The sequence below is a fragment of the Pituophis catenifer genome, unplaced genomic scaffold (assembly GCF_029215685.1).
Source record: "Pituophis catenifer annectens isolate HBS135680 unplaced genomic scaffold, rPitCat1.0.hap2 SCAF_3, whole genome shotgun sequence".
Lineage (NCBI taxonomy): Eukaryota > Metazoa > Chordata > Lepidosauria > Squamata > Colubridae > Pituophis > Pituophis catenifer.
The window spans coordinates 95,320,276-95,340,323 of NW_027256883.1; the positions used below are offsets into that span (position 1 = coordinate 95,320,276).

General features: G+C 38.6%; 1 protein-coding gene and 1 long non-coding RNA gene across 2 annotated transcripts in view; both read right to left on the reverse strand.

Annotated features, from left to right (window-relative positions):
• Positions 1 to 6,979: 6,979 nt before the first annotated feature.
• On the reverse strand, positions 6,980 to 8,049 carry LOC139313708 (uncharacterized). Its single transcript, XR_011600153.1, has 2 exons — positions 7,778 to 8,049; positions 6,980 to 7,162 (listed from the first exon to the last, which is right to left on the reverse strand). It is a non-coding gene; the product is annotated as an uncharacterized lncRNA (long non-coding RNA).
• A 4,712-nt stretch (positions 8,050 to 12,761) lies between these two features.
• SEC23B (SEC23 homolog B, COPII coat complex component) overlaps positions 12,762 to 20,048 on the reverse strand; it is a 33,334-nt gene continuing 26,047 nt past the window's right edge. The window contains exons 15-20 of the mRNA XM_070939141.1: positions 17,847 to 17,924; positions 17,438 to 17,599; positions 17,079 to 17,165; positions 15,128 to 15,283; positions 13,563 to 13,628; positions 12,762 to 13,151 (exon numbers count right to left, since the gene is read on the reverse strand). Coding sequence (XP_070795242.1) covers positions 13,062 to 13,151; positions 13,563 to 13,628; positions 15,128 to 15,283; positions 17,079 to 17,165; positions 17,438 to 17,599; positions 17,847 to 17,924 — 639 coding nt within the window. The 3' untranslated portion in view covers positions 12,762 to 13,061. The remainder of the gene's footprint in view (positions 13,152 to 13,562; positions 13,629 to 15,127; positions 15,284 to 17,078; positions 17,166 to 17,437; positions 17,600 to 17,846; positions 17,925 to 20,048) is intronic.

The window sequence follows — 20,048 nt, forward strand, 5'->3', positions numbered from 1 at the left end:
CCTTTTCGACTTCGTAATTTATTTCCGCACCCGGCGGTCTCTTTTCTATATAACTATTCCGATTCAACCTTGTATACGATTTGGGAACCTGCCAAGGTTAATTAATAGTTGCGATGGAAATCCGCGATGTTTAACGTAGCCTCTGAGCGCGCCTGTTTTCCACGAAGCTTAACACGTAGCAATACAAATCTGAGCTTCGGTTTTTTTTAAATCCCGTCTTTCTTCAGCATCAATACTAGAAATGGCAGGACTTTTTTCAATGATTGCACCAGTCAAACAAATTGCACTTTCTTGAAGAAAAATCCCCCTCTTTCTGTACATACATACATACATTTATTTTGTCAAATATGTATAAGATAACAGATATAAGTATAAACATGATTATGAATACAGGAAATGGATAAGAATGGGGACAGTAGGACAGGGACGGTAGGCACGTTGGTGCACGTATGCACGCCCCTTACAGACCTCTTAGGAATGGGGTGGGGTTCACAGTAAACAGTTTAAGGTTAAAGTTTTGGGGGTTTGAGGATGTAACAACAGACAATGCTAGTTCATCCCTATCGAAATGCTTGTGGTCTAATCTGGTGTGAAATTATTCTGGTTTTTCTAATCTTTCCAAAAAATTTTCTAAACCAGGCCAGAATCAGGAGAATATTAGCAAACTCCTCAGAGCGTGAAAAACAGCACAGATGGCTCCGCATAAAGTAATCTACGACTAAGAATAACAGAAGGGATCTTGGAGGTCTTCTAGTCCAACCCCCTGCTCAACCATTTCAGACAAATGGTTGTCCAATATCTTAAAAACTTCCAGTGTTGGAGCACCCACAACATTTGGAGGCAACCAGGTCTGCTGATTAATTGTTCTGTGGAAATTTCTCCTTGGTGAGCTCCTTGATTCATTTCTATCCATTGCTTCTTGTCCTGCCTTCAGGTGCTTTGGAGAAGAGGCTAACTCCCTCTTCTTTGTGGCAGCTGCTTGGATATTAGAACACTGCTATCATGTGTTAGAAGAAATATCCTTCTGGGTTCAGCTCCAAGTGGGGAAAAAGACACTGGAAACATGGAGATGGCTTGGAAAGATGGTTTAATAGTGGACAGGATCACATGGTTTGAGTTCCTGAACAGAAAAGGAGGCGAGATGCTGAGCATGCCTTAGTTTTATGCCCTCTGGCTTTGAACTTCCTGGGGCCCAGGAAGAGTAACCTGATTGGTTGCTGCCAGAGGTCATAGCTAGCTCTTTAGGTTGTCTATGTGCCAAGTTTGGTTGAAACTTGGTGGGTGGTGCAATAAAGTCAATTTAATGGCTCTGCCTGAAGGAGGTAGATCTTTGTTATGTAGAATAGACTGACTCAGGCCTTAATGGCCCATTAACAAAGGTGGGGGGCTGAGTTTCTGCTTCTCTGAGTTTCTACTTCTCTTTTAGGGAAAATATTCTGCCTTTTTAGTATATCCTAAAATATTTCATTTTTCTAGGAGAGGGGTGAGTGCTAACACGTCACCTCCTACACGTCACTTCTAGTTCTTTTTATTAAACTAGACATACCCAATTCCTGTAATCATTCTTTGTATGCTTTAACATCCAAGCCCATAATCATCTTTGTTGTTCTCTGCACTCTTTCTAGTCACATCTTTTTTATATCATGGATGCATTATGAATTGGTATTAATACTTCATGTGATCTTGATTCTATCCTTTAATGCAGCCTAGGATTGCATTGGCTTTTTTTTTTTTTTTTTTTTTTTTTGGCAGCTACAGCACATTGCTGGCTCATATTTCAGTGACTAGGATTGCAAGATCGCTGTTGCAGTTACTACTATTAAGTCAGGTACCGCTTATTCTACACTTATGCATTTGGGTTTTCTTGTCCAAATATAGAGCCTTTCTTTTCTCACCATTGAATTTCATTTTGTTAGATAGAGCGCAGTGTTCAAGTCTGTCAAGATCCTTCTGGATCTTTAGCCAGGATCTTGGAATCTCTGAAGACCAAAGGGATAGGGATATTTTTCTCATTTTGTGCAGTGGCCCTTCTTTTTAAGAGCCAATGGCTACAGAAAATAATGTCCAACAATCATATTCATATTCACCCCCCACCCTTTCACTGCAAGAGCAGTGATAAATAGAAAAATTTATTATTTTTTGTCCTTATGGATATTCAACTCCCGCTTTTGGAGTATCAGAATCCAAGGGCCTTCTGAAATTCTTCATTAGAGTGTCATAAAATAGGGTGTTGCGGAGCTCCTATTCCAAATGAGAGTGCAAAATTTCAGAGTTTGGTTGCCTTTGGGCAGAGAATGAAACAAATTCTATGAAAACCTGACACATATTAATCCTTATTCATTTGGAGATCCATTTCAATATAGTACTTGCCCACAATGCAGCAAAATATACATGGAAAATATTGAATCAGAGTTTATGAACGAAGGCAAATATACATGTCCCAGGATAATGTTGCAGGATCCAATCTTAGTCGGTCACCGGGACCAGAGGTTTACTATTCCAAGTAGGTTGGATTCTGCACAGATAGTTTCAATACTCTCACCTATATTAAAGTTATGACCATGGCTTAAGAATCTCTAGTAAAACTAGGAAATAAATGAAACCCATAATAATTTGCTAACTATTCCTCCTTTCTGTCCATGCACATTCAAGGCATCTTTTACTTCAAAATACTTTAAAACAATGCTCTTAAAAGCAGAGGTGTAATTAAAATAAATATCCTTAAAATCAATTTTGTGGCCAATCAAAAGTGGAGATGGAGTTTTGCCATTATCTAAACAAAAGGTGGACAGGGACCCCAAACTTCTTCAGGGAAGGCCTTCCATATCCTGGAAGCCAGATGGGTGAAAATCTTTTCATGGATGCCAGAATATGTGTCCTCAAAATGCTAATCTATGTATCCAGGCAGGAAATAGAAATCTCTCAGACTCTAAACTGTTTATTACTTTCAAGGTCAACATCCTGTTAAAGGATGGTCAGCAATCAACTGGAAGTACAAACTTTTTATTACAGGCCCTCTGTGATCCCTCTATCTTGCATTGGTTAGAAGGGTAGCTACCACATTTTGTAAGATTGCAATTTCGAGTCCCTTTTTAATGGCAATGCCATATAAAGTAGGTTCTACTAGTGAAGTTACAATATAACCAAGGTGCATTGATAACTCTCATTAAGGTCAATCAGCTCAGGAAGGGTTGCTGGATGCCATATTTACCAGTTTACTGATACCTGGAATTTGAGGAACATTCCCAAACTGTGGACCTGCTTCTTTCTAGGATAGTTAGTCCCATTCAGAATGGCTTTACCTGAGCTTCTTCCTTACCAGCAGCATGTTAGGCTTATCTTTAGTTTATTTGCTGTTTAGCCCAGGGGTCCCCAATCCCCGAGCCGTGGCCCACTACTGGGCCTTGACCCTTTTGGAACCAGGCAGTGGAAGTGGCAGACGAGTGCATGCATGCATCCCCCCTCGTACAAATGGAGCTGCACATGGGTGCTTGTGCACTGCATGCACTGAACCATCCCCTCCTCCTCCCTCTGGTCTGCAAAACCAAAAAGGTTGGGGAACTTTAACCCATGAATTACCTTTATTTTCCAAAATACCAATGACCTCCTCAGATTTACCAAGTGGAGATGTTTCTTCAACATACTGACAGCAATCCATTCCAATGCTCCAAATGATTTCACCTAATAGTTTCACTTAGCAAAGGGGAGAAGATAAAAACCCATGTGACACTTTTAGTAAATGACCTGGGTGTCAAATACTAATCCATATATCATCTTCTGAACATATCCAGCAAGAAAAAGACACAGTGCAAATTACTGTTTGCATATCCACATCAGATGGCCTCAAAGTATACCATTATTAAGGGTATTAAGTCACTGAGAATTAGAAAGGCTAGTTCTTACCTTTAATTTTTGCATAGATCATTCATCAAGGTAATCAAAGTGGACTCACCATTATATCTTGGGCAAAACCCTAATTGAAATTGATCCATACATTCAGTTTCATCCAGATCAGTGGTGGGTTGCTAACAGTTCACCCCAGGTCAGGGAAACCAGTAGGAGCGGCGGTGGGAGGCTCCGCCCACCTGCCCAGACATCTCTGTGCATGCCAATGGGGAAATCAGATTCCCCTAACAACTGTTACTAGCTTAACCACTGCAGTTATTCACTTAGCAACTACCGATATGGAAAGGTCATAAAATGGGGCAAAGCGCATATAACAAATGTTTTACTTAGCAACAGAAATGTTGGGCTTAATTATAATCATAAATTGAAAACTATCTGTATACAAAAAGATGTTGAGATTGTAGGAAGAGTGCAGAGAAGAGCAATAAAGATGCTTAGGGGGCTGGAGCCTAAAATATATGGATTGCAGGAACTGGGTATCTCTAGTCCTTACCAGCAGCACCTTAAGCTTATTCTTGATTTAGTTTGCTTGCTATTTAGTCCAGGGATCCCCAACCCCTGGGCCACGGCCCATTACTAGGCCTTGATCCTTTTGGAACCAGACTATGGAAGTGATGGGCGAGTGTGTGCCTCCCCACTTGCACAATTGGAGCTGAGAAGGACTAGGGGTGACACAATCTTCCAATATTTGAATTGCTATCACAGAGAAGAGGGGGTCAACCTATTCTCCAAAGTATATGAGGGCAGGATAAGAAATGACAGATGGAAACTTATCAAGAACTAAGAAGAAAATTCCTGACAGAACAATTAAGCAGTGGAACGGCTTGCCTGCAGTTGTGGATGCTCCCATCACTGGAGGTTTTAAAGAGATTAGAAAACTATTTGTCCAGAATGGTATAGGGCAGTGGTGAAATGCAAAATTTGTTACTACCGGTTCTGTGGGTGTGGCTTGGGGGGGTAATATGACTTGAGTGGGCATGGCCAACTTTTTTTTTTTACTTTTAAAACCATTTTTTCTACAACCTCTTCGGCTGAAGAGGTTGTAAAAAAAATACTTTTAAAGCCTCTGACGATCCCAGCTGACTTGCCTGATCGGCAGAGGCTTTTTTTTTTAAAGCCTCTGATGATCCCAGCTGAGCCGCACGATCATCAGAGGCTTTTTTTTTTACTTTTAAAAGCATTTTTCGTCCAAAGAGGTTGTAGAAAAAATGTTTTTAAAAATAAAAAAAAAAGCCTCTAATGATTGCGCGGCTCAGCTGGGCAATGGGGGGAGGGCAGGGATTTTTGCTACTGGTTCTCCGAACCACCCACCTCCATCACTACCGGATCAGGAGATCCGGTCCGAACCGGGAGCATTTCATCTGGTATAGAGTCTCCTGCTTGAGCAGGGGGTTGGACTAGAAGACTTCCAAGGTTCCTTCCAACTCTGTTATTCTGTATCTGGAGTTACAAGGTCATAATTTCTCTTATCTCGTTATTCAAGAATGGAAGATTTGAGACAACTTTATGAGTTCTTCTGTATCCAAGGAAGGCCTTTTCAATAAAGGTTAAAAAACTATCTTTCTTCATTAAGAATATAAAACATTCTTAATATAAACAATTACAAAGATATCTAATAAAATATAAAATATTCAAGGAAACATTAATCACTATAAGAAATAGTGGGCTAGTACCAGCCTGGCAGTTGTTATTTATCAAATTTGTAAAACTCTGTGATCTTAGGAAAAACAAGATTCAATCTCTGGTTTTCCTTTTCTTTTTTTTCCCCCAAACTGGTAATTTTTAAAAACTGTAAACTGTAGTTAATACAATATAAAAAACTGCTTCTAGGTCACTAGACTCCACAAAGAAAGTTCAGTAAAGATAGCTTATAAGCAATTGGGTATTGGAGATGCAGTTCGGGGAGCACATATGGTTTAGGCTTGCCTTATAATGCTTTACTTTGTACCATCTGTCTGCCACTGAACTAGTATTTTTTCCACAGAACTGTTGATGAAGAGTTACAAGTAATATATGTCATCTACAGGTTCCCAAAATTTTCATCCTTTTTAAATGTTATAATACATAGCTTTATGGTAAGATCATTTGTTAATAATTATATAACACTGAAAAATCAGTTTCACATTTCCATTTTTCTTGTATCATTGTTTAAAACAAAAAGTTATTTGAAGTCCAAAATACATTGAATACCTTTATTTTGAGGTTGATGTAAATTCTAAAAATGCCAGCTTCCATCAAATAATCAAGCAAATGCTCAAAGGCACAAAGGAGCAATACAGCTCATAAATCTATCATGATTAGGCAAACTTCAGAGCTTAAACCAGTTAATGAGACTTTGGGAAAAATATTAAAGAGTATCTTATTTACACTTCATAGATAACATTGTTGAACTATACCTTGTCTTATTCAGACACAGAGAAAAACCATTTATAAACTGTTCCATTTCAAGTATGTTGAAAAATGATATAGGTAGGGTTGAAGAGAACAAGCCTTCTTGAAACTCCTTGTATGGTAAGGAATATGCCACTTTAGTTTTTTAAAAAAGTCCAAAATACCGCATATGCCTTTATAAACACTGGTTCAAAAAAGTTGAATGCATTCCTTGTCATGAAACCAGCAATGCGTAGTATAGCTAGCCTGAACTGTATCTGTCAACCGGGAGGATTTGAAACCTGCAAGGTCAAAAGTTACTTCTACCATATTCAGAAACTATCTAACACCTTTTTCCAACTCCAACATCAGAGGTAAGTGCTACAGAAATTCTCTATCCTTGAAAACAAAGATAGCTATCATAAACACCAAGCTCTATGGGAAAAATATGTATGGTTTCTGAAAGAGGAAATAAGGAATCAATCACATTTACTCTTCTTTAGGATTTCAAACACATGGTAGCAGAATTTCAGGAAAAGGTATTAAAATAAATTATAAACAAAAAGAAAAAATATAAAATTATATTCCATATATTCAAATGCATGAAGATGAAGCAGGGTTACAGTTTCATAATACTTTCCAATTACTGTTATTTCAAAATCAGATCTCATGCAACTTTTTAATAAAAGTTAGACACTGATACTTTGCTTTTTTTCAATGTTTACTTTTCTTTCCCAATATTATAATAAAGTGTCAGCATTATATTATGCAAATGAGAAGAATATGGCACAAAATCAGATGTAGTAGTTTTTTGCTGTTAATTTGAATCCAGTTTCAGTCTTGATTTTCTGCTCCTGTCAAACACTTCTGGAATATTCGTTGTGATCTAAATGGATAAAGATAAGAATTCTAGGAGGTCAGACTATACGAGTGAGTTCTATTTTTAAAAAACAAATTAAGTTTCAAAGTCTTATTAACTTCATCTGCATTGTTTTAATACAAAAATTACACAATAAAATGTACAAAAATCAATTATTCAATATATGTATTTCTTGAACATGCTTAACCTAAAATTAGTGTGCAAGTTTGCATATTAGTATATTTTGAGCCAATGAGATATAAATTATAATTCAAAATTATATTTTATTTATTAAACATTTTTTCCAGGAAAAAATAAGTTTGTAGAGAAATTTTAAATATAAAAATATATTAATTCCCTTACCACCCTTTACTCAAGTTTGGTACTGTTAGAATACAAAAACTGCCTTATGTATACTTGGGGTTACTTACACGTATTGTGCTTAGCATGTTAAATGTAAACATAAGATTCATTGAGACACTCGGGTTTACTAATTTACCCTAGTAGTCCATTTTAAATCTGTCAACACCAAAACTGTAAACTGCAACCGCAAACTTAAGATCCCTTAACCCTAGAAAACACTCCGAGGCGAAAAACTGCCTCCCCAGGGCCAAAGATCTATATACGGCGTTCGGGATATACCGGGCGGCGGCGGCGGCGGCGACTGCCCGCCTTTCTCCTTTTCCTCCCGTGGTATCTCCCTGAAACGCACTGACCGGGATACGAAATACCCAATAATCGTCCACACTCCCATCGCGTACAGCAGAGAGAACCGACGAGACCACAGGACTGCCCGCGGCGTCTTAAGGTCGCCACTCGTCATCTCTGCGTCCAACGGCCCTTTTAGCGGCCACAAGAAAGACACCCTAAGGCAACACCGAGCGAGGCAGAGAACTTGCTCCCCGCTTCCGCTGCTTCCCAACCTCGTGGTTTGCTTTCTCCGCCACCTCGGATGTCATATCCTGTCTTGAAGCTTTCGGTAGCTTTCTCTTCCCCAGCTCCCTGCGGCTCAATTTCCCAGGTAGAACTGACCTTTCTGAAGATGTTCCGGTAAACCAGAGGTTCTCAATCTTGGCAACTTTAAGATGTCTGGATTTCAACTCCAAAATTCCCAGCCAGCACGGCTGCCAACCAGAACTGCGTAGCTTGAATGTCAGTGTTTTAACTGTTTCTCAAGATTGGCAAATTTAAAAACGTGTGGATTTCAACTCCCAGAATTCCCTGGCCAGCTGTTGCCAAGATTGAGAAACTGGTATAAACAATGGCTAAAAAACGCCCTTAGTTTCTGGCCATAATTGATTTGAATGAAAATCTCCAAATCTCTTTTGTGTTCAGCAGTATCAATGTTCTCATTTTGTTAACCTTTTTGCAGACAATCCCATCGTGCTTTTCATACAACCTGCTGGAGAAGTTTGCAGATCTTTCCATACATCAAGAAGACCATATACCAATACAGAGCACACAATAAAAATACAAGTTTTATGTTTACAAGTTTTAAGTTTACAAGTACTCCAAAGTTTTTGAACCTTTAGTTAATCTAAATAACTATGCCTAGGACAGCTAATTCTGGAACCAACCTGTATTGTTCTTAACTATTGATAGTTGATTGTAAAAGGCAGAAGCTATCCACCACTTTGATATCTTTGATAGCCAGTTCTAAGGGTGGCTATCAATCCAGAACTACCTGTATTTGATTAGCAGTACCTTAAATTGCATCCAGGTCATTGCCAACCAGTACAAGTTGTGGAATGGTGTTCTCACATGGGCATGCCAAACCATGCAATTTTTTAAAAAAATTATTAAATCTATATGCTATCTATTTTGCTATCCAAAGTGACTCTGGAAAGCTTACAATGCAATAGCAATAGCACTTAGACCAGTGTTGGTGAATCTTTTCGGCACAGTGCCAAAATGGGAGCGTGCACGCATGCACGTGGGAACGCCAGAAACCGGAAGAGCAGTTTCCCCGGCGCACATGTATGCACCGGGAAGCTGAGCTTCTGGTTTCCAGCGGGCACATGCGTGCCAGTCACCTGGTTTTCTGATTTCTGGTGCGCTTGCGTGCGTGAAGAGCAGCTGGCCGGAAGCTCAGCTTCTTGGCGTACGCATGCATGCCAGGGAGCTGCTCTTCCAGTTTCCGACGCTCCCAAGTGCGCGAAGACCAGCTGGTCTTCATGTGTGCATGCGTGCCAGAAACCAGGGGCCTGGTGGCTCAGCAGATTGATAGCATTGTGATTAACACCAGCTGTCTGCAATTACTGTAAGTTTGAATCTCACCAGGCTCAAGGTTAACTCAGCCTTCCATCCTTTCTAAGGTAGGTAAATTGAGGACCCAGTTTGTGGGGGCAATAAGCTGACTTTGTATAAATATACAAAAGTATGAAGACTATTGCTTAATGCATTGTAAGCCGCCCTGAGTCTTTGGAGAAGGGCGGCTTATAAATCAAATTAAAAACAAAACAAAACCGGAAGAGCAATGGGCGACAGCTAGCATGCCCAGAGAGATGGTTCTCTGTGCCACTTCTGGCACGCGTGCCATAGGTTCGCCATCACAGACCTAGACGTATATACTACCCCACAGTGCTTTACAGCAGTCTCCAGATCATTTACAATGAAAACATATTGCCCTGAACAATCTGGGTCCTCATTTTAGGAACCTCGTAAGGATGGGAGGCTGAGTCAACCTTGAGCCAGTCAGGATCAAAACTCCTGACTGTGGGCAGAGTTTGCATGCAATACTTCATTCTAACCACTGTGCCACCAGAGCTCAATTCATTTCTTGCTCCACTGGATTCTTGACCAACTGTACCTTCCAAAATCGTCCTTAAGGGCAGTCTGTGTAAAGCACATTGCAATATTCCAGGTATCAGATGATATAATGAGCCATGGAGAAATATTTGGAAGCCATTACAAGGCCAAAAACTTAAAAGTTTGATATTGATTAAAAAACAAATGTTCTTGCTCTTTGCCAGGTAACAGCTGAACTAAATACCGTATTTTTCAGAGTATAAGACACACTCCCCCCCCAAAAAAGGCTGAGAATTTGGGTGGGTCTTATACTCAGAATGTAGCTTTTACAAAGCCTTTTTTCAGCCCTAACAAGGCGCTAGCGAATGAAGCGATCTTCTGCGCTTTGCCTGCTCCCTCCGACTCAGCTGTGCTTTAGCTTTTTTTCAGCCTTAACAAGGTGCTAGCGAGTGAAGCGATCTCCGTGCTTTGCCTGTTTTTCTCATTGCTGCTCTCTCTCAGCTGTGCTTTAGAAGCTGTTTTTTATTGCCAAGCAGGGGATAAAACGCATGCGCGCAGGCTCAAAACCAGCAAACTAATGTGCTGAAGCTGACCAGACTAAGAACGCTAGCCACATAAATACCTGTAGGCAAATTTTTTCCCCCTATTTTCCTCCCCAAAAACTAAGCTGCGTCTTATACTCTGAAAAATATGGTAAATCAGCCTCTCAAGAAAATGCTTCTCTATCTAGTATTTATTTATTTATTTATTTGTATACCGCCCTTCTCCTGAAGGACCCACTCCTTTGTTATATAAAGAAGTGTTCCAAATATCTTCATCTCCTTAGAATTTTCTTTTGTCCATACTTTGTTTAGCCATTGCCACTGAAGGTAAGAGACATTAGCTGCTATGAAGAGATATATCACACAATGCTGTATTTGTTGGCATAAAGCTTAATAGCATGTTCAAAGAAAATATTAAATTGTAACAGCCAGGGTCACACATTAAGATGAAAAGAAGCAACCCTCATTACTGCTTACCATGATAAATGGTAATAATAAATGTATCCAACTATTTTCAAAGTATATACACTAGTTTAAAGGTTATGTAAATATAAAAAAGTTAAAATTAACATTTAAGATCATCATCGTCGTTCAGCCATTCAGTTGTGTCTGACTCTCGGTCACTCAATGGATCAACACTCTCCATGCCCCTGTCTCTTAACTGCCTCCTTCAGATCTGCCATGGTCGTCCCAGTATCATCTTTTACAGTGTCCAGCCAGTGGGTACTAGGGTGGCCTTCTCATTTTTCCACTGATCACTCCTAGTATGATTGACTTTTCAAGTCAGCTCTCATGACAACCAAAGTATGACAGCCTCTGTTTGGCAATTTTGGCTTCAAGTGATATTTTTGGTGAGTCTAGGACTTCATTATTTTTGCAGTTAAGATACACAATAGTTGCCTCATAGTTCAAAGGCATCCACCCTTCTCTTATCTACCCTTTTTCAGAGTCCAAGTTTCACAGCCATAAGTAGCAATTGGAAAAATTATTGCATTAACTAATCTGTATTTGTTGTGAGGCTGATGTTTTTACTTGTTCAGATGTTATTCATGCCAGACCTTGCAGTTGTTCCAAGTGCTATACGCCTTCTTACAGTGGCTACCTGATCAGAGTACAATGAGTGAATGAGCTGGATGTGGTAGGTGACATTCCCAGTTCTTTGAGGCAGTTCCAGAGCTTGTCATAGTTAACACAGTCAAAGAATTTTAGGTAGTCAATGAAGCACATGTCATGTAGAGGTGTTTTTGGTATTCCTTTGCTTTTTCCATCATCCAGCGTAGACTGGCAATATGATCCACGTTCCTCTTCCTTTCTGAAATCCTGCTTATACATCAGGCAGTTCTCTGTTGGCAGTTGGATTCAAACATTGCTGGATTATCTTCAAGAGAAATTTACTCACGGTGGTATCAAGGCTATGGTTCAGTTGCTGGAGCAGTCTTTCTTATCACCTTTCTTTAGTATTGGGATATTGACCTTTTCCATTTTTTTTGGCCACTGATAATTCTAAACTAACATAATCAAAATTGGATTATTAGAAAAAGATTGAACAATCTAACAGAAGTTAGGGAGATGTTATAACCAATCAGCACCCAATACAAGTAGTCCTTGATTTACGACAATTGAGCCCAAAATTTATATTGCTAAGTGAGTATTTGATAAGTGAGTTTTGCCACATTTCTTAAGTAAATCATTGCAGTTATTAAGTTAGTAACATGGTTGTTAAGTGAATTTGGCTTCTCCATTGACTTTGCTTGTCAGAAGGTCACAAAAGAGGATCACATGACCCCAGGACACTGCAACTGTTATAAATCTGAGCCAGTTGTCAAACTTCCAAATATAAATAACCTGACCATGGAGATGCTGCATCGGTCATAAATGTGAAAAATGGTCATAAATCACTTTTTTCAGTGCTGTTCTAACTTCGAACGATCACTAAATGACCTGTTGTAAATCAAGGACTATCTATATATAGAATGATTGTATTCACTAACTAAATCTTGTCAGTTGTGTAACTTTTTTGCATTTTTCTCTTTTTCTCCTAGTTGAAGAATGTAGTATATCTACTAAGAATATTTTATTACAAAACAGAATCTTGTGTGACTGCTGTTAGATTATTTTGCATTTTATACTACTTTGATATTTAGATAATTCATCAATTTATCATACATTTAACTATTTTTTTCAACCTGTACAAAGTACATGGATATTTTTGTAATAAAGAACTGTTCATAGTCTGACAATGCTAATTCATTGCATCTATCCAAGCCAGAAAATTAGGAATGGTAAACCTTCCACCCTGCCCCCAATAAGTGGTAGAGAACATAATACACTAAGAATTAACACTATTCTCAAATTTTATTTTGCTTAGTTGTAAGGGCAGAAAAATGAACTATGCAGGACAATATAAATGCAGATTTTAATCTTGGTATAAGAACATGAAAATGAAGAGTTTGTAGAATAAAGACAAATATATCAATAAGTTAAATCTAAAATGTAAATTTCCCCTTTTTATATGGGTTAATTAAAACTCTTGATTTAAAAAAAAGAAAGGAATGTTATTAGTTTCTTGGTAGACTGTAATCTATCAGCAGCATGATTCAATAAGATTATTGTTTTTTGAGACTTTAGTATCAAAATTAGGATGCGCTTGATACAGCCAGCTTTTTTAGATGATCCATGAATACTTGTAGACTAACATCATCTGTTAGTATTGGAGCACCAGATTCCTGAAACAAGAAATTATAGTTTAGAAACAAAATCTGAGTGTGGGAAAAAATGTGGGAAAATTGGAAAAGTACAGCATAATTTACATGATGTATAATCATGTTGACTCCTATTGTACTTTTTCTTATTTCCAAATTTTAAAACTGACTTGAATGAGTGAGTGAGTGAGTGAGTGAGCGAGCGATGAATGAATGAATGCTCCAAGTCTAGTTTATGCAGTTTTGGCCCATAAACTATATAATTTATTATCTATCTTTCAAACACTGGAGGCTCAAGGGAATTTTCCAGTTAACCAAGCCCAACCCCCATAAATGGTAAAAATCAACTGACAAACTCCTGCTCCTTACATAATGCATGTCATAAATTGTGAGTACATGCACAATAGAAATAGAACCAAACACATCATTACTTACTTGTCCCCATGTGTACAGATTATTATGCGTCTGAGAAGGATTCACTTTAGATAGGAGAAACCGTGCCTGTCAAAGCCAAAATAAGCAGTGTAGATGCAATATAATTAAGATTGTCACATAAATTTGCCATTACTTGCATGTTTCCTTTTAATACAGCTCAGAATAAATTAAGTAGGATTATTTGGAAAGGAAAGAAAGTAGAAGAAAGAAAACAAGAAGCGAATCATATTCTGAAATAATGAATGCTTAAAGAACAGTTTCTGTTATAATCAGACAGAAACCATATCAGTAGCTTCCAGGTTAGATAACACTCCAAGTCGTCCTGAGCTTGTGACCATTCATTCAGCAAACCCACAAAGTTATAATAGCTCCTGCTGCTTTTTGACCTACCTACTCGCCCCTAAGGCATCCCTGCACTCTGTAGTGCCTGTTCATGGCACTCCCTCATGGCACTTGCCCACCATAGCTTTCATCTGCAGATCTACTTGCATGAGATTCCCACTTTTTCCTAGTTCTTAGTCACAAGACCCTCATTTAATGACCTACAGGCCTGAGGTTATGAAAGCAATTAAGACTGCTATGACTAAGCATTGAAATCATGTGAAACATGCTTTACAATTGCAATGGTTAGCAATGGAATTCCCAGTCCCAATTGCGATCATAATGTGAGGACTACCTGAATTCTGCCAGCAAACAATTGCCTCTCAGAACCAAAAAAGTGGCCAGGTTTTGATTTATTCAGAAAAGTGGTAGGAAAAAGCCTAGGATTTAAACTCTGGAGACCAAAGTATTACACTTGACCATTATGTACTACAATAAACAGATACGCTGTGTATATAACTATATTGCTTTTGATTGCAATAAAGAAATTAGTTACGTTATTCTTTGAGCCTTTTGTCCAGTAAGCCAGTTCCTGAATAATGCATTCATTTCTGGAAAACTGGATTTTCAGCTAAGCCAGTATAAGGCCTAATATTAACACATCTTGCAAAAATATGGATTTTTCAATATGAACAGATGTTTAACCAAGGCTAAGAGACTGCTGGACAGTGGACATGCATTTCTAGGCTTGTAACCATAGCCCAAGAACATTTTAATTCCTTCTGGTCCTTGTCAAGTAGGACATTGCCAAAGACAAGACAGGCCAAAGTCCTGAAGCAGCTCAATAATACTAGGAAGAAAAAAATCCCTCTTCTCTCAGGGAAAGATTGATGAAGCATTAGCAGTGGTTGAGCTTTCTTAATAATCTTGCAAAATAAATTGGGCTGAGATAATGACTGGCCCAAAATTATCCTATGAGTTTCTTTAGTTGAGGATAGTTTAGAATCTAGCTGTCCCTGGTGGCAATTCATCACCTTAACCACTATGCCACCCTGATTCTCACCTGACATTATCTTCAAAGTCAACTTGTGCTGGATGAAGTGAAATCTCTCCAAAAGTTCAAGACTGATAGTGTGAAAACATTGGTATGATATATTACTAATATATTAAAACCAACATTAACTATAAATATAGCTATGGCACACCTTTTTTAATGCACTTAGAATTTTTTAAGTTTTCCTTACCTGGCTGCTTCCATGTTCTGTGTTAACATAGCGTGGCATTGGGAATCTTGTTTGTAAAATTTCTTCAGCATCATCCAGTGGAGCCTGCAGTAAATGCTTGAAGTTTTCATATTCTGGAATATCTTGATAACCAGCCTTACGCCACTGGGCAATAGTCTTGTGGAAAATAATGTGGAAGGAATTAATTAAGGAACTTTCATAAATATTTGTCTTTTTACTGCCTAATTCACATCATGTGCAAAATCCTTATATGATTTATTTCACATTTTAGAAAAAAATCAATGAAACCAAACACATAATGCCAAGCAATTGTTTGGTGAAAATATCTTGCCTGAGAATATTAAAAAAATAATTATATAATTGTCACTTTTATTTAATCACCAGCACTTTGTGCTAGTTTGGTTCTAAGCCAATTATGCTTTGTCTTATGCACAAAATGAAAGCAAAAAAAGGCCTTTGGAAGGAAAAGGAGCTTGTTATGATCCCAATCTACTTTTGGTTGCCATCAGTATTTGATACAATCCTCTCATCTCCACAGCAAGGCTAATTAAATCACTTTAACCACTCAGATGGGGGGAAATCTTTAACTTGTTCTGCTTCCTTTTAGAATTTGCCATTTCAGAAGTAAATCCTTTGAAAAAACAATTCAATATGTCATTCTGGACAAAATAAACCTGTTTGGGGCCAGAACTCTCACACAGTATCACATCAGGTCACTTCTGATTCAGAGTATTTATTTTCAGAGAGTACTGAAGTGTCCTAGGAAATACTTGGTTCTGACAGAAAAAGGAACTTCCTGGAACTCCTTGGAATTAATTAAATTTGCACATTTCTAGTGAGAGATGAGATCACAGAACCTCACATCATATTCAACGTAATAGTTGAATTAGCATGATATGGAAATACAACTACTGTTAATAAATAATTTAACTTAAGTGTCATCATGAACCATTTCACTATTACATGTTTTTGCCAAATCATGGTAAAAATGATGGTTTAATCACAGTAAAAAAAAAGTTATTCGATAGGGATATGCAAATCATTCCATGTATGAATCTTGGTGCTTCAGATCTATGTGGACACCATAATGTACCTGTTAGGAGCTCTTTAATGAATATTAAATTAATATCCATTAAAGTGCTACAAATATTCAATTAATATTTGTTTGAGTACAAGAGGAAACAGGATATAATACATTTCTGCTCTCTGGTGGTTTCCAGATTTTTTGCAGCCCAGATCAGGTATCCTTCTCTTTCTAAAATGCACACTCATGATTGACTGAGGTTTGATATTTACTGCACTAGTTTCTTCTTTTGATTCCATAAAGACACTTTAAATGGAAACATTAATTTAGATCAAGGGATAAATTGCTGATTAGTGATTTACACATACATAAAAAGCCATAAGACTCTGTCAGTGTGAATATGACAGCAGATTCTTTGCCTTAAGATCATAGTTTGTGTTGTTCTTTTAGTAAGCATATGGCTTGTATACTCTCAGTTCAGACAAGAGGTTTAAAAAAAACGCAGTGGACCTGAGATATGAGAGAGACTGCCTTGCTGTGCAAGACTCCTTTCCCTGATTATGGTCATCTGGAAAGGCTCATTTCTAAAGGTAGTCAGAGGCTGGCTGACACTCGGGAATGAGTTTTTGCCATAATTGCAAAGCTTCTATGGAAAAAACTCACTAGTGCACTGACTTTTAAGGAGGCTTTAGAAACTCTGACAATTAATCTACAAAATTTAATTATTTTACAAATTTTAATTTTTGCCAACAAAATTATTTAATTTTATTTTAGCACAAGATTTTATAATTTTATATAGTTTAGTTTCTGATATATTTTCTGTTTTGTGCATCACCTAGGGACTTCAGCTGGTCTAAAATATAAAATAGCTGGTTTAAAAACCAAATCAAAGAACCAAAAATTCTAACCAAAGAATTGCTTATTTACCTCACCAAGATAGATAACAATCTGGAAAAAAGTATCCATCAGCAGAATCCTATCAGCAAGAATGCTACTGCTATCCAATAGTACAGGCTAAAAGACACAAAAAGGGAAAGCGTAATTTTACAAATAAGAAGGTAAATATAACACAATTTTAACCAAACTTCATTTTTAATTGCAGAATTTGAAAAGATGCGCCCCTAATATTTCTATTTTTTTCTTCTTTGAAGACTGTAAATTTGAAAGATTTGTTCATTTATTTGTTCATATTTAAAAATGCTGCATTTTGAACATACATCAATTTTATCAAGTTTTTTTTATTACTATTTTCAGTCAACTTTCATCAAACACAGAAGGAGAATCACCTCAGGTGGTCCATAAAATGAATAAGAATAAAGTATAGGCTGAATCATAATAAGAGACTGGGTCAAATCCTGCCTGGCAAAGTGATGACGGTAATAGGAAGATTCATCTGGACTGTTATTGAATACTTGAAGGAATGGAGATCGTCGCAAATGGAACATGAACTAAATGGAACAGAAAAAAACCAGAAGTCACATTGAATATAATATCTACTTTAATCATTTCCTGTCTCTTTGCCTGTCTAAATTATTTTGAGATACAAATACAAAAAAGGCATGTACCAAACATAAAACATTTTACTATTTAATACAGTCTTCTGATAACCATAGAAATGACTTGGAGGCAAACAGCTACTTCTTTTCTTTTATTAAATTGTTTTATTTCTTTTAAAATTTTTGACATAGATCTTACCTGGGGGTACAAGGAGAATGAATCAGACAGCCTAAATGAATTTGGATCATCTTTGTTGTATTGTCCAAACTTCTGACACTGTTGGAGAAATATGCAGATCTCAATAATCCTTTGAAGATAATATAAATCTTAACAAAGGAACAAGGAAGGAAAATAAAGACATCACCTGCAATATTTTTTTTTCCAAAAATATTGTTCATAATATCAAAGCAATAAAATTTGTCACTTTATCTCCTTTGTTTCTAATATGCCTAATAACCAAAACTGTATTTTACAAAAGGATATTGTTTCAAAATTATTAAGAGAAAATTGCTTTTAAGGACATCAAATGCACAATATCATAAACAACATGATAAGACTGCAAAAGCCTAATGTAGACTTTGTCAAGCATTTGATGGTATCTGGTAAATTTATATGTAATTAATTGGGATTAAATTTAGTGGCCAGCTTTGAACAATCATATTTTGGCTTAAAACAGGCTCAGGATTTAACAATACACTGATTTATAATTTTGCGTCATCTTGCCCCTGTGTAGCTCAACAACTCCATGAACTTCTGGGAGAGATCTTTGTAGTGAGGGCATGGTTAGTAGCCTGTTAGCATTTAATTCCATAATTCCTTGCCATCTAATTTCATGGAAGCAATCAGCATCCCTGAACACTAAGACAGATGTGCTGTTGATAAAAAAAACCCCACTTAATTTGAAGATTGTAGTATTACATAATGCTCAAGTGCCACTGGCTTCCTAGGTAACTGCTATGGCAAGTATCATATTTGGGCAATTATGTTTAGCATCCAAGCTGTAACTATTCTTAAGCCAGTCAGATTTGACAACTTTTAATTCAGGCTTTGATTACATCTTGATTTGATTACTGCTGTCGAGCCTAGCAACCTGCTCGACACCGCTAACGCATGTTGAAAGCATCGAGGGACATATACATACTTGGTGGTGGTGGCACTGGGTGCAGGCGGCCATGTGCGGGGCGAGGGGAGGTGGGATCGGGTGCGACGGGATTAGGACGTCTCCAAATGACACTGCAACCAGCACCTTCGAGAACCAGCTGAGACGCTTTCGCGCTAACAAGGGTGTGGTGATAAACGGGGGGCGCGGTTTAAAAGGGTTAATGAGAAGGGAGGGCTATATAAATGCCCGTTTCTACTACACTGTAGCGCTGATTTCATTCGTCTTTATGAGTCACAGCGTGTAGCAGTCCACGGATGCGAATAAACCAGCATGCCAAAAAGAGCTGAAAGGGGTGCTGCTGTGTTTTGATTGCGTCTCGCACGGTCAACCTGAGAGGAAATCGGCGCTGCTCTTAATACTTGCTTCAGCGGGATGGCGGAGGGGGTGGACCCAACCGCCGCTGCAACACCGCCCTCAGAGGAGGAGGACTCACCGGCATCGGGAGAAAGCCCAGCTGAGGATCCACCTGCGGTTCGTCCGAAAGAGCGCTGCCGAAGTCGCAGCCAGGAAGAGGAGGGGAAGAATGCTGTCACGGCAAAGAGGAGGCCCCCCTCCCCGACGGAGTTGGGGGAGTGGTGGCAGAGTCCTGCCTTGGCAGCCCCGATAGGAGCCCCGAAGGGCCAAGCATCGCTCCCTTACAGTGAACGTTTCCACCGCTTTTTTAAAAAATTTTTTTTTTAAATATTATATTTTTATTGTTAAAGAATAACAAAAAAGAAAAAAAATCAATACAAAAATCAATAGTAAGGAAAGAAAAAAAATTTCTCCCCCAACGTTTCCACCGCTGGAGAGAGCGTCGTTGGGTGGATGATGACGGGGAATGGAGTTATTCAACAGGTTTGGGCCACTCAACTATAGAAGTCCTTCGAGAGCGTTTTGGGGAAGCTAGCTTCCGGGATGCGCAGTCCTGGCAACCATGGATGGCGGGGGCGGAGCCCAGCCCAGGCTGGCCAGCGTCTTCCGCAGGGACAGAGACTAGGTTTCGATTGGCTAGCCCCAAGCTGCGGTTGGGTCCCTCCCAAAGCGATACCCGACCTCCGGCTACCCAGTCTGCTACAACTCAGCCATTTGGGCCATTGGGAGGCGTGGCTACAGGGACAGCGTCTGGCTCAGTGCGGGGCCCTTCAGGCCCATGTACGGCTCCGACCGCTGGACCGATGGCTTATCCAGCTGTGCCGGTTGGGCAGGCTGGGGTGTGGGGGCCCCAACCGGTCTGGGGACCCCCCCCCTGCAGACCA